The sequence below is a fragment of the Alosa pseudoharengus genome, unplaced genomic scaffold, assembly GCF_046254945.1.
Source record: "Alosa pseudoharengus isolate Yale_2024_CS ecotype anadromous, Long Island Sound unplaced genomic scaffold, YU_APseudo_1.1 YU_APseudo_1.1_scf_18, whole genome shotgun sequence".
NCBI classification, from domain to species: domain Eukaryota; kingdom Metazoa; phylum Chordata; class Actinopteri; order Clupeiformes; family Clupeidae; genus Alosa; species Alosa pseudoharengus.
In genome coordinates this window covers 5,309,792-5,335,497 of record NW_027468650.1, presented here as the reverse complement: position 1 = coordinate 5,335,497, position 25,706 = coordinate 5,309,792, and the positions used below count along the sequence as shown (strand labels likewise).

The window sequence follows — 25,706 nt, the reverse complement described above, 5'->3', positions numbered from 1 at the left end:
AGCACTCCCCAGATCCCTCCAGAGATGTCCTGTGGGACTAGTAGGTAGTGCTATGTGTCCTGTGGGGCTAGTAGGTACTGTATTTGTTATGTGTCCTGTGGGGCTAGTAGGTACTGTAGTGCTATGTGTCCTGTGGGACTAGTAGGTACTGTAGTGCTATGTGTCCTGTGGGGTTAGTAGGTACTGTAGTGCTATGTGTCCTGTGGGAGTAGTAGGTAGTGCTATGTGTCCTGTGCTATGTGTCCTGTGGGGCTAGTAGGTACTGTAGTGCTATGTGTCCTATGGGACTAGTAGGTACTGTAGTGCTATGTGTCCTGTGGGGTTAGTAGGTACTGTAGTGCTATGTGTCCTGTGGGGTTAGTAGGTACTGTAGTGCTATGTGTCCTGTGGGGCTAGTAGGTACTGTAGTGCTATGTGTCCTGTGGGAGTAGTAGGTAGTGCTATGTGTCCTGTGGTATGTGTCCTGTGGGGCTAGTAGGTACTGTAGTGCTATGTGTCCTGTGGGGTTAGTAGGTACTGTAGTGCTATGTGTCCTGTGGGGTTAGTAGGTACTGTAGTGCTATGTGTCCTGTGGGGTTAGTAGGTACTGTAGTGCTATGTGTCATGTGGGAGTAGTAGGTAGTGCTATGTGTCCTGTGGTATGTGTCCTGTGGGGCTAGTAGGTACTGTAGTGCTATGTGTCCTGTGGGACTAGTAGGTAGTGCTATGTGTCCTGTGGGACTAGTAGGTACTGTAGTGCTATGTGTCCTGTGGTATGTGTCCTGTGGGACTAGTAGGTACTGTAGTGCTATGTGTCCTGTGGGACTAGTAGGTAGTGCTATGTGTCCTGTGGGACTAGTAGGTACTGTAGTGCTATGTGTCCTGTGGGGCTAGTAGGTACTGTAGTGCTATGTGTCCTGTGGGAGTACTGTAGTGCTATGTGTCCTGTGGGGCTAGTAGGTAGTGCTATGTGGGTGCCGTTCATTCTGTCAGAGATGCCTTTAAGCTGAGAGTTGGCAGAGCATCAAGTGATTCTGTGTCAATCCAAAACCCTGTTCTACATATTGTTTTCTATTCACATGTTTTATCTTCAAAATGTTTAATGAAATGTAATTTTCAACATAATGACAAGCCTGCTAGACAAGGCAGTTTTATTCAGACATCTTAAAAGGAAGCAATAAAAAAGCACTCTGGCAGGAGCTCTCTCAGGCCTATTTTCTTTGACAGACCACCACTGCATGCTAACGCTGCCCTCTTTTCAATTGGTATTAAATAAGGTGACTGTTATGTGTCCTGTGGGGCTAGTAGGTACTGTAGTGCTATGTGTCCTGTGGGACCAGTAGGTACTGTAGTGCTATGTGTCCTGTGGGGTTAGTAGGTACTGTAGTGCTGTGTCCTGTGGGAGTAGTAGGTAGTGCTATGTGTCCTGTGCTATGTGTCCTGTGGGGCTAGTAGGTACTGTAGTGCTATGTGTCCTATGGGACTAGTAGGTACTGTAGTGCTATGTGTCCTGTGGGGTTAGTAGGTACTGTAGTGCTATGTGTCCTGTGGGGTTAGTAGGTACTGTAGTGCTATGTGTCCTGTGGGGTTAGTAGGTACTGTAGTGCTATGTGTCCTGTGGGGCTAGTAGGTACTGTAGTGCTATGTGTCCTGTGGGAGTAGTAGGTAGTGCTATGTGTCCTGTGGTATGTGTCCTGTGGGGCTAGTAGGTACTGTAGTGCTATGTGTCCTGTGGGGTTAGTAGGTACTGTAGTGCTATGTGTCCTGTGGGGTTAGTAGGTACTGTAGTGCTATGTGTCCTGTGGGGTTAGTAGGTACTGTAGTGCTATGTGTCATGTGGGAGTAGTAGGTAGTGCTATGTGTCCTGTGGTATGTGTCCTGTGGGGCTAGTAGGTACTGTAGTGCTATGTGTCCTGTGGGACTAGTAGGTAGTGCTATGTGTCCTGTGGGACTAGTAGGTACTGTAGTGCTATGTGTCCTGTGGTATGTGTCCTGTGGGACTAGTAGGTACTGTAGTGCTATGTGTCCTGTGGGACTAGTAGGTAGTGCTATGTGTCCTGTGGGACTAGTAGGTACTGTAGTGCTATGTGTCCTGTGGGGCTAGTAGGTACTGTAGTGCTATGTGTCCTGTGGGAGTACTGTAGTGCTATGTGTCCTGTGGGGCTAGTAGGTAGTGCTATGTGGGTGCCGTTCATTCTGTCAGAGATGCCTTTAAGCTGAGAGTTGGCAGAGCATCAAGTGATTCTGTGTCAATCCAAAACCCTGTTCTACATATTGTTTTCTATTCACATGTTTTATCTTCAAAATGTTTAATGAAATGTAATTTTCAACATAATGACAAGCCTGCTAGACAAGGCAGTTTTATTCAGACATCTTAAAAGGAAGCAATAAAAAAGCACTCTGGCAGGAGCTCTCTCAGGCCTATTTTCTTTGACAGACCACCACTGCATGCTAACGCTGCCCTCTTTTCAATTGGTATTAAATAAGGTGACTGTCAGATTCAAGTGGAGAAGGGCTTATGTGGAAGTGAGGATGGGGTTGGGGATGGGGGTGGTGGTGGAGACATTTCCAATTTGATGAAGTGAAAAAACCCCCCAGCTGTCCCGCTCAGGTGCCTAGTGACCGCTGACACGGGGTGCGCGCTGCGTATCACTGCTTTTTCTTGGCAGACTCTCCCGTCTGAAAATGACTTTAGCAGAGCATGTGATTAAATTGTAGGGGGGCAACTCCGCAGTTGTAACAAGAGAAGCTGTTCATGATTAATTGGGGGAATAAGGGGTTTGGGGGTTGTGTGTATGTGTGTGGGTGTGTGTGTGGGTTTGTGTGTGTGTGTTTGTGTGTGTGTGTGTGTGTGTGGGGGGGGGGGGGGTCAGTGCACTGCAGTGTAACACCAGGAGGATGTAATGGAGTGCATGTGTGTTGGCTGTGTCATCCGCAGGGCATTCGAGGTCTTCCTGGACAAGCTGGCCAAACTGGACCTCGGGTAAGTCGGACCCCAGACTCCGCCCCTCAGATCAGGTAGTCGGACCCCAGACTCCGCCCCTCAGATCAGGTAGTCGGACCCCAGACTTCGCCCCTCAGATCAGGTAGTCGGACTCCAGACTCCGCCCCTCAGATCAGGTAGTCGGACCCCAGACTCCGCCCTCAGATCCGGTAGTTATGTGGCTGGGACTGATGTTGGAGATTGACATTCAAACTGTCACTTCATTTGGGGTCAGTGTGTTTGGATAGACTCCACTCTAGAGAGTGAAGCCAGGCATCATGAGTAAGAAGCACATGATGGAGTGGCGTGCTGGACATGTCGGCTCCAGTGTTCTGATGAAAGAGAAGACCGGTGTGATGTTAAGTGCCATACTGTAGTGGATTAGGTGTCCTGTCCAGGGATCTGAAGGTTCCTGCTGTCTGTCCACAGGGGGAGAAAGGACCCCAAGGAGAGATGGGGACACTCGGGCCTAAAGGACCTCCGGTAAGAGAACCACACACACTGCAACAGCAGTACATCATGACACCTAGAACACATGGCACCTGAGAAGTTGAAAGGTATGCCTAGTTAGTAACTATCACAATTCATTTGTCTTTGGACCCTAAGGCTGATCACCAGTCTAACACTGCTGTGATAATGTTTGGAACAATCAAACTGCTGTTGTGTGAGTCCAACACCATAAGTGTTTGTTATGGTGTTGTGTTGTTCAAAGTCTACTGTAGGCTGCCTTTGATGAGAGAGGCATTAGGTTGGCCTCTGCTGGTCAGTTGGAGGAACAGCCAGTTTGGTTGAATCTCAAGCGGATCTATTGCTGCCATCTGTTGGTTTGCAGGTGTAGTGCAGGCTAAACTATGTTGTAAAGGTGAAACAATCATAACTCTCAAGAACACAAAACACTGAAAATAGCAGATAATTCATTTTTTGAAAAATAAATTTAAGTAAGGAGGGAATATTGATTAATGATATTAATAGAATATGTTTGTATTTGCAATTAGTATCACTTTTTTTTTTTACAAAACTACCCATTTAATCCTATTTCCACAAACACACACACACACACACTACACCTGTTTACTATGCCTCAATGGAGCATGAAACCTCAGATTGGAGAAGGCCTCACTATTATTGCCTACCACAGCGTACCACTTTCACAAACAGATCTCTGCTATTAACTCACATTGAACAAGCCCTTCAGACCACACAATAATCTGCCCAATGATATTATGGCTTTAGAACAAGCCCTTCAGACCACACAATAATCTGCCCAATAATATTATGACTTCAGACCACACAATAATCTGCCCAATAATATTATGACTTCAGAACAAGCCCCTAGCTTCAGACCACATAATAATCTGCCCAAATTATGACTTCAAAATGTTTTGTTTTGAAATGTGCACAAGGATGCAAAGTCATAAGCTATTAATAATTCAACCACAATGAATAATTCAGCAGATTAGGATCAATTGTGTAGCCTGGCGGGCCATCCTATATCATTGAAATGTATAGTCTGGAATCGAACCATTCACCTCGCTTAATCCAAGGGGGGGGGCAGAGAATTGTCTTTCAAACTGCCTAGGCATGCAATAGGCCAGCGCTACGACCATATCCGTATCCGGTCGGCAAAACGGCAAATACATCCTTCTTCGAAAGGAATGACTTAAGTGCATTGTGTTGCTCAACTTTCAAAGAAAAGCACAAGTCCAACTCCTCCAAAGTTGACGCCAACGCCGATTCAAACAACCGCTCTTCGTTCGCCATAGCCACCTTCTTTGTTGTTTAACGTCGCAGGACTGTCGTTATCCTGTTAAGCCCGCCTTAAGACTCTCTAACAAAATAGAGCGCTGTGATTGGATGAAGTCCACGGCGTCAGCCAATAGAAATCCCTATGGTTTGATACTAGACGTACAGGCTGAGCAAATTAATTTGCTGCCGCTAGGGTGCGTCTAGATTTCTAGGCTATCAATTGTGTGCTTTAGTACGAAATCTCATAGCTTCAAAATGTACTCAAACATTGCCTTCCCCAAAACTGACATCGATTTGCGTTTTACTGTTGTTCCCACAGTATGTCACAGCATGTCACAGAGTATGTCACAGAGTATTTTTCTGTGTGGAACCATCTTGTTGGGGAGCAGTGTGAAGCACATTGCTAAGACGAACACATCCCCATGTTATTGCACAGGGTCTATAGCACATCCCCATGTACAGGGTCTATAGCACGTCCCTGTGTTATTGCACAGGGTCTTTTTAAACAAACAAACAAACAAACAAATGTCAAAATGTCAAAGCTAGGGCTAAAGGTATACAGTAACTTACACACACCAGAGCGCTCAGAGAGTTTGGCGAAATGAGGTTCTGGACTAGCTAAATGAGTTAGCGCCTGTTCTGGACTAGCTAAATGAGTTAGCACCTCTTCTGGACTAGCTAAATGAGTTAACACCTCTTCTGGACTAGCTAAATGAGTTAGCATGGACTAGCTAAATGAGTTAGCACCTCTTCTGTACTAGCTAAATGAGTTAGCACCTCTTCTTGACTAGCTAAATGAGTTAGCACCTCTTCCATGATAATTTCTTCTCTCTGTTTTCCTCAGGGGGCTGGAGGCCCAGTGGGCCCACCTGGACTGGATGGCCCTGAGGGACCAAAGGTGAGTCTGGCATTATGGGAAGAAAGCCGCCACCGCTATCCGCTACTTCACTAATGCTACAGCCAGTGGGGACATACCTAGGCTATCTAGACATATCAAAAAATACAAAAAAGAATGCGCACATCCAGATTTAAACAGGTACTGGACCAGAATACTTCAGATATATCTAGATATAGATATATCTGAATGTTTGATATAGATATCTAGATATAGATATATCTGTAGGTTACAGATATAGATATATCTGTAGGTTTGATATATCTAGACATATCAAACCTACACAAAGCCTTAACTCAGGGGTATACTGTAAGTTAAGTGATACTACAATAGCAGTTATGTGATATATTTGTAAAACTAGGCTTTCAGCTCAGATCTGTGCGCATTCTCGGTGTTGGGACGATGTTGGCCAATCGTGAAACGTGGAGACTCACAAGACCGCTTTAATTAAAAAACGATTACTTCCGCATTTATAAGCGATAGCGTAATCTACACTGCGGACTAGTGTCTAGCCTATAACATCAGATACATCGATTGTCATCAGATGTTATATGGTATGCACGTCCATAGTGGCATATTTGCGCGCACAACACTGTTAAAGCGCCTGCGAGATCCAAAATGTTTGTAGAGGCAGAGCTCCACCTGTAAGATATATGACAGAATCCTACACGTGAGATAACTTTGTTTTCAAGATAATTGATTGGTCAGTAGGCGGTGGTTTTACACGATTTGAGCTATAACTTAGCACATAACCTGCTCCCGACCAGGTTTGGTTGGCCGCATAAGACACCATGGTGATACAGCGACACTAAAACAGAGCCACTTTCGTGTCACAGCATACCCTGGCTTAGAGCGCAACATACCTTGCTAACCCACTAATTGAGATTCGTAGTATAGCCCACAGGTCCACTGAGAGTGTGTTCTTAACTGAAGTGAATGTGTTGTTCTTTGAGAGTGTTCTAAACTGAAGTGAATGTGTAATGCACTCTATGCAGCTGAATTTTGTTGTGCATAGAGTGTATTGTTGTTCTTTGTCAGGCTCCTTAGAACTTCCTAATGAACAGAACTTTGATGAGTGCAGAGTGTGTGTGTCGCACTGCCCTCAGACCCACTCTGCAAGCTCAACCTGGTGTTTAGTTTAGTTTCTCTGTGTGTTTTGTATCTGATGTAATATGTGGATGGGGATGGGGAGGACAAACAGGATAAAACCAGAGAGAGGAATACCTCAGGGACACGTGGGGTTTCTGTAGTGTTGTGAGCATGACTCATTCTGGGAATTCAGGGACACGTGGGGTTTCTGTAGTGTTGTGAGCATGACTCATTCTGGGAATTCAGGGACACATGGGGTTTCTGGAGTGTTGTGAGCAGGACTCATTCTGGGAATTTAGAGGAGCGACATGTGACAAGTGAACCCATCCATTCACCCACCATGTAATTCATTCATTCATTCATTCTCTCTAAATATTAATGTCTACACATGATTCTGTGTGTGTGTGTGTGTGTGTGTGTGTGTGTGTGTGTGTATGTGTGTGTGTGCAGGGCACGCCTGGTGATCCTGGTGCAGCTGGGACTCCTGGAGAGTCAGGTCCCAAGGTGAGTGCATCCCTGACCTCCTGACCCCATCACCATCCCAGCATGCGCCCTTGACCACTTGACCTCCAGACCCCATCACCATCCCAGCCTGCGTTCGTGTTATTCGGCCTCTTCTTCAGTTCTGTTGTTTGTATTGTCCAAAGGCCCTGTGTTCTCCTGTCCCCCATCCTCTACTCCTCTTGTCTTCTTGATTTTGTTCTCGTTTCTCATTCGTTTTTCCTCATGATAATGATTCCCTCTCAGCTGAACACAACACAAACACAACACAGCACAGCACAGCACAGCACAACACAACAGCACAGCACAGCACAGCACAGCACAGCACAGCACAGCACAACACAACAGCACAACACAGCACAGCACAGCACAGCACAACACACCACACCACAACACACCACACCACACAACACCACACAACACAACACAAACTCAGTCTCTCTAAGCTGAAAACAACAAAAACATTTCTCTTACACTATAGGGCATGAAAGGAGAGGGGGGGTTTCCAGGGTTACAAGGACCAATGGGACTGCCTGGGTTCAAAGGCCATAAGGTAGGGGGCACACACACACACACACACACAAATTCACTGACTCACTGGCACATTAGATCAGTCAGTGTGTGGCATTGTGCCGTGGAGACACTTTCATGCTGGCGGAATAGAGCTCTCTGCAAACACTGTACAATAAAGTTGTTTACAATTTACAATTTAATATACAATTTCTGAATCCCTTATAATTGGTCGTATTGTTATAAGTTCTCCTTGCCTGTGTCACCATCATTCATGGAGAGCAATTAGTGTGTTGTCATGAGTGATCATTTCCTGCCTCATTCCAGGGAGAGCCAGGTGAAGAGGGCCCTCGAGGAGATCAGGTACGTTCATAATGATTCCGCTCTTTTGATCTGTCTACACGGATACAACAATACTGACATTTCAAACAAGGCCAACGAGAGCAGATTCATGTGTGAAGTCACCAAGCAAAGAGTGATGGTAGTCAACCGTGCACGGCCTCTTTGCAAGCAGAGTGAGCGTGATATTGCTCATTGCGCTCATTGAACCGTTCACATTGTTTTTCTTGGGATGAAGTAATGTCATTATGTTATTTCACAAGAGGTGTGAAATGAACACGGAGCTCGCTGCATCGCTCATTTGGAGGATTTTTGTTAGATGAGGGGAACGGCTACTGAGAGCTAGACTTTGCTTTCCCCTTCAGTCGTGCCGTCTTGTCGAATGGCTCCGAATGGTTCTCCGCCCCGAGGGAAAAGCATTGGCAAATCGACCACACGTATTTAGTAATGTGTGATTTTTACGGTAATTAGCACCTTTTACCTGCCTGTTATCCCATTTGTGGAGCGAGCACCCAGGAGCAGGGGCAAGGGAGGGGCAAAAGAGAACAGGCAGGGGGGCAAAATAGATCGGGGGGGGGCAAAAGAGAGCGGGAGGGGCAAAAGAGAAGAGGCGGGGGGGCAAAAGAAAAGAGAGCAGGGGGGCAAAAGAGAGCGGGGGGCCAAAAAGGAGAAGGCTGGGGGGCAAAAGAGAGCAGGGGGCAAAAAGGAGAAGGCTGGGGGGCAAAAGAGAGCAGGGGGTGACCAGCCGTTTGACGGAGGCTTTGCAGCCGCAGCAGCAGCGCAGGCCGAGCTCCCACCGGTCGAAGTTTTCTTACGTTCCAGCAGAGACCGCAGACAGGACTGGTTAACTCTGCTGCAGACAGGACTGGCTAACTGCTGCAGACAGGACTGGCTAACTCTGCTGCAGACAGGACTGGCTAACTGCTGCAGACAGGACTGGCTAACTCTGCTGCAGACAGGACTGGCTAACTGCTGCAGACAGGACTGGCTAACTCTGCTGCAGACAGGACTGGCTAACTGCTGCAGACAGGACTGGTTAACTCTGCTGCAGACAGGACTGGTTAACTCTGCTGCAGACAGGACTGGCTAACTCTGCTGCAGACAGGACTGGCTAACTCTGCTGCAGACAGGACTGGCTAACTGCTGCAGACAGGACTGGCTAACTCTGCTGCAGACAGGACTGGCTAACTCTGCTGCAGACAGGACTGGCTAACTGCTGCAGACAGGACTGGCTAACTGCTGCAGACAGGACTGGCTAACTCTGCTGCAGACAGGACTGGCTAACTGCTGCAGACAGGACTGGCTAACTCTGCTGCAGACAGGACTGGCTAACTGCTGCAGACAGGACTGGCAGGGAAAAGGTCAGGAGGAGCCCAGAGGCTCCCCGTGGCTGGCTAACTCTGCTGCAGACAGGACTGGCAGGGAAAAGGTCAGGAGGAGCCCAGAGGCTCCCCGTGGCTGGGAATGCAAATGATAACCTTTTACTGCCTACTGCAGGTAAGGCCCTTGATGCTAACACAGCCCTCTCTCCCTCTCTCTTTCTCTCTCTCTCTCTTCCTGTCTCACTCCATCTCTCCCTGAACCTACCCTACCCCCTGCCGACTCCCTTACCCCCGACCCAACGCGGCTGTCGGCTTTCAGGGAGAGCGAGGCAGCGATGGAACCCCTGGAATCCCAGGCACACCGGTGAGTGAGTACCACTTTACAGACACCAGGGGGCAGCAGCGGTCATTTGAAAGCGCAAAGCTTGTGTGTCACACCAATACTGCAGAAGAGAGATGTCGACTGAAGCTTGAAGACATGAGCACTTCAGATCCTAACGCAGATATTAATCACGATGTTGGCGCTTGGAGTTAGAACACGATTGCGTAATCATTCTGTCTTGTGTTGTGGGAGCAGTAGTTGGGTTAGGGTGTGTGTGTGTGTGCTAGTGAGGTCATAGAGGATGGGAGTGCATGGCTGGAGTGTGTGTGTGTGTGTGTGTGTGGGAGTGCTAGTCAGGTCATAGAGGATGGGAGTGCATGGCTTGTGTGTGTGTGTGTGTGTGTGTGTGTGTGTGTGTGTGTGTGTGTGTGTGTGTGTGTGTGTGTGTGCGTGTGTGTGTGTGTGTGTGTGTGTGTGTGCATGGCTTGTGTGTGTGTGTGTGTGTGTGTGTGTGTGTGTGTGTGTGTGTGTGTGTGCATGGCTTGTGTGTGTGTGTGTGTGTGTGTGTGTGTGTGTGTGTGTGTGTGCGTGTGTGCGTGTGTGTGTGTGTGTGTGTGTGTGTGCATGGCTTGTGTGTGTGTGTGTGTGTGTGTGTGTGTGTGTGTGTGTGTGTGTGTGCATGGCTTGTGTGTGTGTGTGTGTGTGTGTGTGTGTGTGTGTGTGTGTGTGTGTGTGTGTGTGTGTGTGTGTGTGTGTGTGTGTGTGTGTGTGTGCGTGTGTGCGTGTGTGTGTGTGTGTGTGTGTGTGTGTGTGCATGGCTTGTGTGTGTGTGTGTGTGTGTGTGTGTGTGTGTGTGTGTGTGTGTGTGTGTGTGTGTGTGTGTGTGTGTGTGTGTGTGTGTGTGTGTGTGTGTGCATGGCTTGTGTGTGTGTGTGTGTGTGTGTGTGTGTGCGTGTGTGTGTGTGTGTGTGCGTGCGTGTGTGTGTGTGTGTGTGTGTGTGTGTGTGTGTGTGTGCGTGTGTGTGTGTGTGTGTGTGTGTGTGTGTGTGTGCATGGCTTGTGTGTGTGTGTGTGTGTGTGTGTGTGTGTGTGTGTGTGTGTGTGTGTGCGTGCGTGTGTGTGTGTGTGTGTGTGCATGGCTGTCTGGGATATTTAAGGAAAAGAGCTGCAGAGGCTCCAAACTTGTATGCAGACTCCAAAGTACACTGCAGCACTGATCACTACAGAAGTCTTTTTTTCTCTCCAAAACTCTCTGTTTCTCTCCCTCTCCCTCTCCCTCTCTCTCTCCCTCTCCCTCTCTCTCTCCCTCTCCCACTGAAGAGCAGAGTAGCCTTCTTAATAAGACAGACTCACCCTTTGATATCGGAGTGCAAAGTTTTAACAGGCTTTTCTCTCTCCTCCTCTTGACAGGGTGAAGTGGGGCTCAGGGGAAGCAAGGGAGAGGTCTGTGGAATTAGACCGCTGCATCGCAACCTCATTCCAGCCCAGTCCACCATCACCCCCCACGCACCCGCACACACACGCCAGGCACACAAACAATGCATCGACCCCTTTACAAACTGCCCCTCCACGCCCCGAAGGGGCCCGTGTGTTTTACAGTCTGACAGTTTTGAAAGACTCAGGTGGCTAAGACAAACACAGCCGGCTGTGGAGATGCACTCGGCCAAGTCGCTGGCCCTGTTTAAAAATGTAAAAGTGGAATTAGTTCAACCCATTTAGCAGGCAGATGGTATTGAGCTCTTCAGCATTGATTCCTCTCTAATTATCACCATTCCACTTTGTATTGCTTTGGCACACTGTACACTTGGAAATCTGCAAAGTCCAAAGACACTGCAGCACTCAGGAGTGTGAGAACGCTATTGGCAGCACTAAGGACAGGACCTGTACAGGAACTTACAACATCAGGGTTGTGCTTAGTCACCCATTCATGGATATCAAATCAAGATTCAAGAGAACTTTATTGTCCCTTGAGGTAACTTCCATTTGTGGTTAGGTACAAACATGCACACATACACACATGTATTCCACACTAATGCTCTAAAATAGATAAATAACTAAATTGCAAAAGTGACACTTCTTTGACAATGCACTACTTCATGTAAAGTGAGTTTAATAGTGGATATGGTGTAGTGATAGTTCATGCCCTTTGCATTGGATAGGTAACTGCAGAGTTAATATCTGGACCAAAATCTGCCCATCTAAAGATGTATCTGTTTAGCTTACACTTAATTAATTCATGTACACTTAATTAATTCATTCATTGAGTCATGGTTTGTATATTTGTGGTATTGTTTTTTTCCATTATTGATTGTTGATATTGCATTGACATTATTGTTATTATTGCTATTTTCCTTAATGTAGTCTTACCAACTTTTAGAAAAAAAACTGTTTACTGTTTCATGTTTAACTATTGTATTGTTTTATTTTGTAAGTGGCTTTGGACAAGAGACCATAACCATGATAGCTGTGGCCTGACCAGCTGCTAAATTCCATAACCATGATAGCTGTGTGTGGCCTGACCAGCTGCTAAATTCCATAACCATGATAGCTGTGGCCTGACCAGCTGCTAAATTCCATAACCATGATAGCTGTGTGTGGCCTGACCAGCTGCTAAATTCCATAACCATGATAGCTGTGTGTGGCCTGACCAGCTGCTAAATTCCATAACCATGATAGCTGTGGCCTGACCAGCTGCTAAATTCCATAACCATGATAGCTGCGTGTGGCCTGAGCAGCTGCTGCTCTTCTCCGTCCTCACAGAAGGGTGTGGCCGGGGACCCTGGGTCCAGGGGCCTGGACGGGAAGCAGGGAGACGTGGGACACATCGGAATCAGCGGACCACGAGGATCTCCAGGACAAGACGGGTTACCAGGACAAAATGGCCTTCCTGGATACCCTGGAAAGCCTGTGTGTATAGCCCCATGGCCTCAGTGTTTAAAAGTCTGTGTGTATAGCCCCATGGCCTCAGTGTTTAAAAGCCTGTGTGTATAGCCCCATGGCCTCAGTGTTTAAAAGTCTGTGTGTATAGCCCCATGGCCTCAGTGTTTAAAAGTCTGTGTGTATAGCCCCATGGCCTCAGTGTTTAAAAGCCTGTGTGTATAGCCCCATGGCCTCAGTGTTTAAAAGCCTAAGTGTATAGCCCCATGGCCTCAGTGTTTAAAAGCCTGTGTGTTTAAAAGCCTGTGTGTATAGCTTCATGGCCTCAGTGTTTAAAAGCCTATGTGTATAGCCACGGGGGGGGGGGGGACGCAGTTCCGCCACCTCAGATAAATTAATAATAAATATATTCTTTCATACCAACAATATAGCGCGATGATATTGTTAAAATATATGATGAGTTAATTTCTCGCGTGTACAAAGGTGACCAAGAAGCTAGCGATTCTTGTCCAAAAAGTATTGCTACACCATGATACTCAATCTGTTGTGTGTGTGAGTCATTTTCCCCCGTTGCACCGACACTGGATTTTAGGGTTCCCCCACCTGACAAATCCCACTTTAACCACTGTGTATAGCCTCATGGCCTCAGTTTTTAAATGAACGCATTTGAGTGATGACTCTAGATAGCCCTGACAAAGCCCGGTGTGTTCTTACAGTAATCCATGGGGGTGGTTGTGTTTTTAGCTTGCTGTATGTCAGTGCTGTGCAGTTCATGTGTTTCCCCTGGGACCTTGACTGGAATTGGCCTGAACCTGTTGAGTCTTGCCTGAGAGACCATGACATTCTCACACTGTTTTTTTTTTTCCCCGTACTCTGTTTCAGGGAAAGAGACCATCACATCCTAACGCTGTTGTTTTTTTCTCTTGCTCTGTTTCAGGGAAAGCCTCCCTCCGATGAGCACTTGCTAAAGCTGTGTGGAGACATGCTGAGGAGTGAGAATTGCCTCCCTGTCTTACTGTACCTTTGAGTCAGCAATTATACAGAGAAAAGCAGTGACTTTGTGGAGTTCAGCAGAACATCAGCCTTCTCAAAAATGAAATGACACAAGAGTTATGCAAGAGTGGAGTTCTTTTCTTTAGTATTCAGGCTAACCTAAATATGACTTACTGTACGTTGCAGTGCTTAAGTGTCACCTCTCTGCATAGCCGATCCTTTGTGGTCAAAACTGGCGTTGCACTGCGTCTCGCAGTGGACTCAGAATGGCCACTCTGGTAGGGAGTCTGTGCGTGTGATGTGTGCGAGGCGGCCGAGTTCTGACAGGTGACCCTAAGTACTTTTGACTGTCCGTTGAACTCTGCAAGAGTCTTTTCAGGCAGAAATGTGCTTGTAGAAGTCTCTGAACTAATGCACCTACAGTACATTAGTTTTGTATCCATCCCGAGATTCTGAAGAGAGTCATTTCTAAGACACATCAGCAACGTCCTGTTCAAAGGCTGTCCTTCCAAGTCAACAAATGATTGACTGCTGATACCCGAGGACGCTGTGTGCGAAATGCGTTGTTTGCTCTGAATAACATAGAGTAAAGTCAATGGTGTGCGCTAGAGTGTTCTCATTATTATGACCGCCGCGCAGCAAAGCGAATCCGTCGCTAGAGTGTTCTCATTATTACTATTTAAATTTGTTCCTGCAATCTGCCTGCAGTTGGGTTGGTTTGGAATATCAGCAAATGATTGGTTGATGTATTGATTGACAGATATTATAATATATTATAATATTTATATCTATTTCTCAATCGTCCGTCTCAATTTCAATCCGTCCGCCTGTCAGTGAATCTGTAAATATATTTTTTATTATCTCTCACTCAGTCAGTCATTCACCAAGTCACAAGTGCAGTAAGGGGCTCAGTTGGTTAGTGTAGTAAGAGGCTCAGTGTGTAAGTGCAGTAAGAGGCTCAGTGTGTTAGTGAGCCTAGTGAAATCAAGTGGTTGAATGAGTGGATGAATGGTTGACAGATGAAAAAAATCAACTCTACCAGGCCCAAGTAATTACGACCCTCGTTATCACATCAACTGTACCAGGCCCATGTAATAATAGCCCTCGACATCACATCAACTGTATCAGGCCCATGTAATAATAGCCCTCGATATCACATCAACTGTACCAGGCCCATGTAATTACAGCCCTCGATATCACATCAACTGTACCAGGCCCATGTAATTACAGCCCTCGATATCACATCAACTGTACCAGGCCCATGTAATTACAGCCCTCGATATCACATCAACTGTACCAGGCCCATGTAATTACAGCCCTCGATATCACATCAACTGTACCAGACCCATGTAATATCACATCAACTGTACCAGGCCCATGAAATAACGGCCCTCGTTATCACGTCCTCAGACCAGCTGCCCCAGCTGATCCAGTCCATGGTGCCCAGGAGCTGTGAGCAGTGTGAGACGGTCAAAGGGCCCCCGGGTCACCCTGGCACCCCGGGCCCCAAGGGCACCATGGGGAACCCCGGATATCCAGGCAGGCCCGGCTCACAAGGATACCCCGGACCCCCAGGCATGCAGGGACCCCCTGGGGTCAAAGGTCAGACACTTAAACACAATCACAACTCAGGACACAGTCAGGACTTTGTAAACAGCATGGAAATCCACCACTCTAGGGCACAGGACTTTATACACAATATGAGTATTCAGCATTCTAGGGCACAGGACTTTATACACAATATGAATGTTCACCAGCCTTATAGTGTATTAGTAACTGGAATTAGAGCAATATTGATGTTAAAATAACAACATAAAGAAGTTAATGATGACAGTTCCTAGGGAGTTCATGTCCAAGCAAGAATCAACTGTGCTGATTTGGACATAGTAACTTTATCTCACTACATTGACAGTAATACAACATGCAACACACAAGGTAGGTAACAAGGTAGTTTTCCAAGAAAAATGCAAAGTGAAATGTGTTGTTGTACCAGGTGACATAAAATGCAAAGTGAAATGTATTGTTGTACCAGGTGACATAAAATGCAAAGTGAAATGTGTTGTTGTACCAGGTGACCCAGGACTGAAGGGCCTTAAAGGCAGTAAGGGTGAAGGAAGACCAGGTCAGCCAGGACTCCCTGGACCAATGGGTAGGTGTTCTGACCATTTATCCAGTCAAACCACTCTCCTTTAGGTCAGCACAGGCCAAATCAAATGCAAAACAAATGCAAAGAGAAGCAGACACAATGTGGGAAGGACTAAAAAAATACCACTGCATGTTTTCAAAGGATCTTTTTGTGAAAGGGAAAACAAAAAGCCACATCTGACAGCAATTGCCAAACACACGGAAATGGTTATCTTACGTACATAGATGAGCCCGCTCAGTAGCCGGTGGCTATCTTACATACATAGATGAGCCCGCTCAGTAGCCGGTGGCTTGGGGATTGCTTTGATGGCATGTCATCGCATATAGCTGAAAATGAATGAACAGCACACAGAATTACAACAGCATGTAAACCGTCAAGCTCAGCAGAAGTCACATATATTCAGGAAGTGAAACTACTAGCGTACTCCGCTTCCTCCAGTATGCCAATATAACCGTTGCTTGTCAGACAGCATCCTGGTTCATCCACACCAATTTTAGCAAACTCTGCTGATGGTGAAATCAAAGTCTGGGCGCCCAAAGGTGGGCCCTCTTGAGTATGAGATTGTCTCGTCTCTGTGGGAGACTGAGTGTGGCGCTGTGTTAGTGGTGTTGTCTCTGTGTTGGTGGTGTTGAGTGTGGTGCTGTGTTAGTGGTGTTGTCTCTGTGTTAGTGGTGTTGTCTCTGTGTTAGTGGTGTTGTCTCTGTGTTGGTGGTGTTGAGTGTGGCGCTGTGTTAGTGGTGTTGTCTCTGTGTTAGTGGTGTTGTCTCTGTGTTAGTGGTGTTGTCTCTGTGTTAGTGGTGTTGAGTGTCGTGCTGTGTTAGTGGTGTTGTCTCTGTGTGCACTCGTTGACTCTGCTGTCTTTTCCCTCCTCGGGGTAACAGGTGCCCAGGGACCGCGCGGAGGAGACGGGGTGGGGCTTGCGGGGGCCCCTGGGATGCCGGGCAAATCCGGGATCCCAGGCCTGCCGGGAAAGCGTGGTGCCCCGGGTCCAGCGGGCATGTGCGACATGTCTCTGTGCTACCAGGCCTATAGCCACAGGGAGGACCGCTTCAGCAAAGGGCCCAACTTCTAACCGCACACACACACACACACACACGCACGCACGCACACACACCCAGGGCGCTGTGATCATGACCTGCTCGCAGAGACCCAGGGGGACACAGGACGTCTGGGAGAAATGGACAGCATATCATCTCATTCAACATCTGACTGCTCCAACTTAGCGTCTCACAGTCGATCAGAGTGACCAAACCAAAAGGCCAGTGTTGACTGTAGTGGACTATTACCTGTAAAACGATGCTCTCCTCAGCCTCCACGTGCCTTGATTAAAGACTGACGCCACCTTGTCATGACATCAGGATGTTTTTACGATTTAGACCATTTCTAGTGTAGAAGAGGATAGCTCTGAATACTAGTAGCCATGGCGTGTTGGACAGAAACGAGTACATAACATGCACTGCCTTAGTTAAGCTACCTCCCAGCTGGACACGAGGCATTTTGTAGAGTGGAATAAGGCACCCTAAGCGAGGTTAGGATTCAGTGTTTTAATTACATGGATATGCTATTCAGAGACCTTTGTCCGATTTGGACTTAATGTCTGCTTATCATGATTAGGCCACAGCGGATCGAGACATTTGACAGCCGGTAAATTGAGCAGACTCATGATAGCCTATGTTTTTGTCTGCTGAGGATAATCTTAAAAGGCATATAGTGCGTAGCAATGTAAACAACCTGAAAGCAAGTTATGTAAATATGACCCATATGGAAACGGTATGGATGTCAGAATATATTATGGAGTTACCAAAGAATACAAAAGTGAGTTGGATGCATAGGCCTCTATGGAGCTAAACGACTCAGGAATTTATTTTGATACTATTTGACACAGTCATTCCCAAACTATCTACAGCAAGTTTCGGTGTCTTCACGCTTGTGCATCTCTACCCTGGAGAGTTACATTTATTTTATTTTAATCACTACTAATATATATAATATATATTTGTTTTTTTCTGGTATCTTTACAGACTGTATACGTATACGCTAATATGTATATTGCCTCCCTTTTGGGATTTTACATTTTAAACTTTTTTCTATTCGGTGGATGATGGTGTTTACTTATAGTTTGGGTCAATGGAGATGGATCTCATTTTATTGATAAATTGGCATTGAACCAAATGATTGCTCAAAGCATTGTATTTCCTCCCGCCCAGGATCTCCTAAACTGTGATTGGTGGAGCCTTTGTGGTGTGTGTGTGTGTGTTAGGATGTGTCTGTCTGTTCATGTTGAATGTGTGTATTTGTGTGTGATTGTGTGTGGTATGTATGTTTATGTATGTGTGTGCGTCTGTGTTGATTTTGTCACATCTCTGTTTTACACATTCCCTATATTTCCGACATCATCATTATCAAGCCCCTTCTACACTCAGCTAAAAGATAATGGTCTAGTGTGTGTGCATGTGTGTGGTATGTACTGTATGTTTTGTGTATGTGTGTGGTATGTATGTTTGTGTAAGTGTGTGGTATGTATGTTTGTGTACTGTATGTGTGTTTATCAAGCCCTTTCTATGCTCAGCTAAAAGATAATTGTCTAGTGTGTGTGTATGTGTGTGGTATGTATGTTTGTGTATGTATGTGTGTGTGTATGTGTGTGGTATGTATGTTTGTTTATGTGTGTGTGTGTGTATATGTGTGGTATGTATGTTTGTGTACTGTATGTGTGTTTATCAAGCCCCTTTCTACCCTCAGCTAAATGATAGTGGTCTACTGCACTTCTCAGCTAAAAAAGAAAGCAATGTCTTACACATTATGTCTCTACAAAATGTTAATACTTTAAGGCATGTAAGTTATGTTGATGTAGAGGAATCTTTACTAAGATTATGAAAATATAAATAATTTGTACTTATTAAATTTTAATTTGTAAATGTTCTGTGCATGCTTGCAAGCAGCAAATCTTCAGCAAAAAATATGATTTCTTTGTATATGTAAGGACATTTTTCATACCACAAATGTTATATATGTATTTTTTATGAGATATGTTTGGTTTCAGTTTGAATTATGCTGTTTATAAGTTCAGCAGGGGGCAAATAATTCTCTATTTTACTTGAAGTCATTTGTCAACAGATTTTTATCATAAGGAAAGTATTATATTCACATTATTTTCATCATATTTTTTCCTTTAAACATTAAAAAAATCAATTCAAATGAGGTGAGATGATGTGGTATGCCATTGGTTTATTTTTTATTTTTCAATGTTAATATGGTGCTTTATTGATGTAACAATTGTGTTGTTGTTACAGAGGAAATTAAAAGTATTTCAGCTATTTTCATTTGTGTGTCTCATGTCTTTTTACTTTAGTGCTTCCATTACAGTATGTATGGTACCAAAGGGGCTCTTTGGAAGACTCAAACAAAACTAAATCTGCACTCTTTTATATAAGGCAAAAGAAAACTCCCCCATTCAGCAGTCAAATTAATCATACTTTGAGTTCTTCTTCTCCCCACAATGTGGTATGTGATGCAACAGTTCCTTGTTTCTGTTCCTGATTGTGGGCTCTCTGAGAAATGTGGCATTGCAGCGAGTACAGTACATTTGTAGAGAGAAAGAGGAAGTGTGACAAATGGGCCTTGCAGCCCACGGCCACACAGGATGGTGGTGACAAGGACACACTGAGTTTGGGTGGTGATGGGGTGAAGACACAGCAAATAACGTGGATTTTGGTGAAAGGTTAGTGCAGATTTGTTTACAGTGCTAAAAAAAATTACCCTGCACACAGCCAACAAAAGACTTTAAGAGAGAGAGAGAAAACAGGTTTTCAATTCTTAGCAAAAATTCTCAATTCCAACAATACACTGTACTCAAGCTCAGCACTGAGAGCTGAAAATCCTTGATTTAAATAAAGCCTTTAAATAAAATTGGTATATACCAATATGACAGGGTAACAATTAGTCAGCACACAATTGCAATTAGCATCACCCATCTATCACACATTAAAACAGAATTAGCATATATTCCACTATTAGGAATACTAGCGTTATTATATGCTCACAATTAACTAATCATATCATTGTAAAATACGATCATTCCAATAGAAAACATGTATCACAACCCCCTGCACAAATTAGCAATTTTCCCTGTCCCAATCAGCGAATAAACTAACCCATCGTATGGGACTCGTGTTCCTTGGACAACAAACTTTTGCGGGACCAGGAAGTGTATGGGTGCAAAATGCATGGATTAACGGAACGGAATGAGTTATGGAGCAGAATCGAGGAGTCCCTTGCCATTCGCTAAGATGTTTAAAGATGTTTGGTTAGTAGGCCTAGCCTAATTGAAGTTATGGTTATGGTTATGGTATTTAGCAGACGCTGTTGTCCAAAGCACCATAACAACTATACAAAGTTAAATTTAACAGTAAACAATGTAAAAAGTTGGTAACACTACATTAAGGAGGATAGCAATAATAAACAACAATGTCAATTCAATTAATAGCCTAATGAAAATAAATAAATACTATAATATACAAACCTTAACGCATAAGAAAGGCTTAATAAACAAAGTGCATGTTGAACAGATATGCCTTTAGACCCCTCTTGAAAGACCCAAAACTATCACAGGAATGGAGAGCACTGGGCAACTCATTTCTCCAACAAGGAACCACTGAGGAAAAGAGTCTTGACTGGTCCGTAGCACTATTGAGAAGCCGCTGCTGTGCCGAGCACATGAACAATTTTTTTGTGGGGCGGCAGTGGCTCGTCATCCAGCAACTGGAAGGTTGCCGGTTCGGACCCAACTCCTCCTGACCCTGTCAAAGTGTCCTTGAGCAAGACACCTGACCCCAGTGCTCCTGATAAGCAAGTGGGTTCCTTGCACGGTAGCTTCCACCATCAGTGAGTGAGTGGGCGAATGTGAGGCATGACATTGTCAAGCGCTTTGGGTGCTCAGAGGAGCCGATTAATGCACTAAACCATGCACTAATTCTCAGTGTTTGACTCAGTTTTCAATTTACTAAAACACATTTTGCAAAATACCACACTCAATTTTCTACTTAACACACAAAAATCTAACAGGAAGTAACTTGATTTCGTTTTGCAAACACAACCCATCAAAATGCCACACTAACTCACCAGTGCTTCACTCTCTCTCTTCACATGTGTATACACTCATTACTTTACGGAACAATCATTGCCTTAGTATAGGCCTATGAATATACTCTATATGTAGGACCCTTTCAATCTGGCCCTAGAGGATTTCTGGTTGAAATGTTCAGAACCAAAGCAGATACTTTGAAAGGAAATAATCGGACTTTAGCTTACAGTAATGTTCTACAAAAAGTTGATTTTATGTCAAACTTGTCTTTTTTATTATATTTTTGTGTTTCCCCAAGTTACCATTAGCTCAATAGCACCCCCCCCCCCCCACCACCCCCATTAGCTTTCTCATTCGTTTTGACATGTCAGAGTAGCCTAGGCCTATCTGCAACTACGTGTCACATAAAGGTGCGTTGAGGCAATGACTTGTCTCGTCGGCTATTTTTAATTAATAAATGAAACGAAACTTGATAAGGTCATGAGACTGCAACTATAATACGTGACACCTGACGGTGTGTTGAGGCAAGGATAATTGTCTCCCTGGCTATTTTTACTCAATAAAGTAGATACGGCTCTGTTACTGCAACTAGGCTACGACATATGACATGAAACATTCTGACATGAAACGGAACTTAAAGAAAGAAATATTGAGGACATTAGGCTATCTCGGTGTCCTCTATGGTACGGCCATGCTTGCAGTTTACAAATGGTCAGTAGGCCTAGTGGGAACCGGATAAACGAAATCTCCTCTAGCCTTATCTTTGTTGCCTTCATGATTTCCTTTAAAACGTTTCTTATATCAAAAAGGAGATATCAATTATTAACAATGGCAAGGCAGCTGGAACCTGCCACTTTCTCTCTCTCCTTTCGTGCGCGTTTAAGATGCGTTTTAAATACAGTAGCATGACGTTCAAATTAGTGTAGATTGAGAGGATACCTAGCCCTGGCAGCTGCTAGGGGCCCATCTAGATTTCTAGGCTAGAGGATACCATCATTGCATGTAACATGCTGCTGCATTTTGACATTGCAAACGTTTGGCGTGGTGGTAGTATGGCAAGCCGTTCAGGACATAACATCTGTCAAAATGACGCCTCCACGTGTAGATTTTTTACTTCTCCAGGAGTAAAAAATAGACGTCTGAGCGTCAGATGTCATATTTTTACGTGTGTCACGCGCAAAAACTTTGCGTCTGACGTCAGAAGTAAAAAAATGACGTCTGGGTGATTTGCTGCAATGCCAGAGCAGAGCCCGTCTACGGAGAGCCTCCCCACTCTCTATTAATCCCATACAAACCGAATTTGGCTGCAGTTCATCAGAGTTCACCTAGATGGCGATCGCGGGCGAGTCCAAAATACATGGGGTCCTATGGAGCTACATGGCTACATTTATTGTTTTCACCTATTTAACAACTGAAACCCTCAGATTTTATTTTATTTTTCGCAAAATGGATATGGATTATCAATCAAAAGTGAAATAATCCGGGAGTCATGTCCTTTCGTTTTCTTACAGGTTGGGTCGTTGTTGGCCATAACACGCTAGCATTGATGCTATGCTATGCTATGATCATGCTAATGAATGATGTCATTGACACGTTTGAAAGGCTTTTTAGAACAATTAAGTGACTTTAAAAAATATAATACTCAACCAAGTGTATTGTCTTTGCCTCCCCTTTCGAATACAATATTCAAATTACTTGAAAAAAAATTATATCCCGAGAAAAGTGGATTTTGAGGGGCACAGCTCCATAGACCTCCATTCATTCTGGACTCGCCCGCGAGCGCCCCTAGATGCAGTACCACACCGGAAGCATTCCGAGAGTGAAGGTTCTCCCCTTATTAGACATTCTCTGGTCAGAGCCTTTGTGCCAGAGTAGACACAGCATTGGCTGCTGAAAACAGGAAATGCAGCCGCTATAGTTGCAGCAGAAGAAACAAGATGCCAGAGCAATGTGCAGCATATTCCTGCTCAAATCGGCGGACCATCGCAAACAGGGCTCGGGTATAAGTAAGATTTAACATTATCGTACTATTGGTTGTATTTTGTGAAAGCAATATTACCAGAGAGTTGAAAAGGAGCAAGGATTTTTGTTATTACTGTATGTAAATCGTAGCCAGCTACTGTAGCTAGGCTACTTGCTAGGTGTTCAGGTGTTCACCCGGCTATGAACTGAGACTTGATAAGTCATATTTCATAACACTGACTTACATTACAACTGACACAAGAATGCTATTGTAGAAATTAATCAGATATTACTAGTATAATATTGGCCAGCGAATTTTACACAAGTGGCACAGACTGTAGCACTGTATTATAAGGCAGTTGCTACTTGTAGCTTAGCTAGTAATAAGTGTGTTGGTGGTAGCTTCACTATTTCCTGAATAAAGTAACTTTTCAATAGCTTAACTTCTTTATATGAAGTAGCTTGGCCAAACAAGCTACACTTTTGTCATGTGAAATTAGCACAATTTAAAGTAGCTTCCTATGTAGTGAACTAGCCTACTGCTGTGTTTGTGTTACTAAGCTTGCTACATTTGACTGGGGTGGTAGTTTTGTGTAGTGTTTTTCATGGCAGAGTAACTGACAGTTTCGCTCACTATTTCCCAAGTAGCTTGCCCAACACTGTATTATTCACATGTAATTCACCCTAACAAAAATAAGATGCATCTCAAATCCCTTTTTATTAATTTATTTATTTTATATCTCCCCAGAACAACTGCCTTGCTCAAGGACTACCACGAATGAGCTGAACGGTCTCCTCACACCCCTGGAAGAGCATCGCTTGCCCTGGATGGCCTCGATGGAGGGGAGTGAGGAACCGGTGATGCGTTGGGCAGTTTTCACCACCCTCTGCAGTGCTTTCCGGTCATGGGCAGAGCAGTTGCCATACCAAAAAGGTGATGAAGGTGGAGCTCATAAATCAAATATTTAGTCACATTGTAGCAGATGCCCTGCAGTACTACAATGTACATGTAGAACTGAACCTTCCTCAGTTCCAGGGGTGTGAGGAGACCGTTCAGTTCATTCGTGGTAGTCCTTGAGCAAGGCAGTTCTGGGGGGATATAAAATAAATAAATGAATGAAAAGGGAGTTTTTTCTGTCCCAAATATTTGTAGTTAGCTAATGTAAGAACGAGAAATTATATATAGCCTCGGAAACATAGAGCCGTCGAGCTATAGGCTATCCTCGCTTGAAAGAGCTTGTGTGGACAAATAGGGTGAAGAGTTAAATAGCAAGGATATTATTACATACTCGTTAATCTTACTCCATTTGATTAATAATTTGTATCACCAAACAATTACCAAGTAACTAGTTTATCAGCTATGGAGGAGAATGGCATGGCACACTACGAGAATTGAAGTTATCCGATTGGTAGGCAAATGAACAATTTATTAGGCATTAAGCCTTAAAGGTAAATGTAACCAATATCACTTCAGTTGGATGTACAAGTAAACTCACATGGTCTACTGTAACAAAGTAACAACCAAAGGAACAAAAGAAGCTTATCAAAACACAGAGATAAACTTAACCAGTTAACAAGTTATGAATGTACAGATACTGCAGATAAAACAATACAAATCCAAAAATAGAGGAAAGGGAGAGAGAGAAAGAGAGAGAAAGACAAAGGGAGACAGAGAGAGAGGAAGAGGGGGAGAGGGGGAAAGGAAGAGGGAGAGAGAGGCAGAAGACCAAGCCACAAGGGCCTAGCTCAAGAGGAGAGTGGAGATGGAAAAGGAGAAAGAAGAGCCCGCGGAGGACAAGAGCCTCCACTTTTAGCATTCACTTGGGCCACCCCCGACTCCTCAGAGCCTTTGTTGTCTGAGGTGGATGGGTGTGGCCCAGGTGGATATCATAACTTTATGCTACAGTGGAATTCTTAGTCTACAACTATGCACAGATACATTCAATTGTAATAAAAAAACATGATTAGACTGTTGCCGACATTACAAGTATTAATTCAAGACCAAACATGAATGTATTATTTACAACACATAATGTATTTACAGAGCAATACTGTATGATAATGAGGTTGGCCTATCTCACTATAAGACATCAAGTAGGCCCAGGACTGAGTTACCCTCTCAGTAGAGGGGCCAGAACAAGGAGCAAATGGTCACTTTATGCATGAGCGGGTGGAATATGATCTAGTCCAGTCAGTGTCCTATAAGGCCAAACTGAGAGATTTAAATTTAAATCTGGCCACTATAGGGAGCCAGTGGAGAGGAACTAGGAGAGGAGTGTCCTCTTTGGCTGATTGAAGACCAGGCGTGCTGCAACGTTCTGAATCAGTTGTAACGATCTTACTACACAAGCAGGTAGACCAGCTAACAGTGAATTACAATAGTCCATCTTGGAGATAATCATGGCCTGTACATGAAGTTGTATGGAATCTTGAAGGTCTGATCTTCCTTATGTTGTAAAGGAAAAACCGACATGATTTTGCAATTGAGGCTACATGCTCAGAGAAGTTAAGTTGGGGTCAGTGAAGATGAGTCAAGCTGGATGTCAATCTGTTGGGAAATAGCTGTTTTAGCTGGAAACACCAAAAGCCAAAAGAGATTAAGCTGAAGGTGCCGATCCACCTAGTTGAGTGTTGAATGTCGTCCACATCTGGGTTGTGCAAATTCAAATTCAAATTGCAATTCTGCTTCCTGTTTGCTACCTCAATTGAAATGCAAGTTAAATTCAAGAATTGAATTGGAATTGTACAGCCAGTTTCAATTCAATTCTGGAATTTGTTTATAAATGTATCTTTTTTAATTATCGTTTTTATTTGAAGCAACACTTAGTCCTATATAGGTCAACGTATGGCCTTAGACACCTTGATCATCTCTTTTTTCTGTCCCAAATATTTCTAAAGAAATCGGAAGACGTGCTTTCAAATTCAAAGCCCCCTCTGACTGGAACAGCTTGCCTTGTGC

General features: G+C 44.5%; 1 protein-coding gene across 1 annotated transcript in view; it reads left to right on the top strand.

Moving 5' to 3' along the window:
- LOC143130878 (uncharacterized) overlaps positions 1 to 19,021 on the top strand; it is a 58,785-nt gene extending 39,764 nt beyond the window's left edge. Inside the window, exons 17-29 of the mRNA XM_076290137.1 lie at positions 2,918 to 2,962; positions 3,392 to 3,445; positions 5,553 to 5,606; positions 7,143 to 7,196; positions 7,675 to 7,746; positions 8,031 to 8,066; positions 9,684 to 9,728; positions 11,097 to 11,129; positions 12,447 to 12,593; positions 13,501 to 13,555; positions 14,967 to 15,158; positions 15,628 to 15,705; positions 16,584 to 19,021. Of these exons, the coding sequence (XP_076146252.1) occupies positions 2,918 to 2,962; positions 3,392 to 3,445; positions 5,553 to 5,606; positions 7,143 to 7,196; positions 7,675 to 7,746; positions 8,031 to 8,066; positions 9,684 to 9,728; positions 11,097 to 11,129; positions 12,447 to 12,593; positions 13,501 to 13,555; positions 14,967 to 15,158; positions 15,628 to 15,705; positions 16,584 to 16,774 (1,056 nt within the window). The 3' untranslated portion in view covers positions 16,775 to 19,021. The remainder of the gene's footprint in view (positions 1 to 2,917; positions 2,963 to 3,391; positions 3,446 to 5,552; positions 5,607 to 7,142; positions 7,197 to 7,674; positions 7,747 to 8,030; positions 8,067 to 9,683; positions 9,729 to 11,096; positions 11,130 to 12,446; positions 12,594 to 13,500; positions 13,556 to 14,966; positions 15,159 to 15,627; positions 15,706 to 16,583) is intronic.
- Positions 19,022 to 25,706: the final 6,685 nt, after the last annotated feature.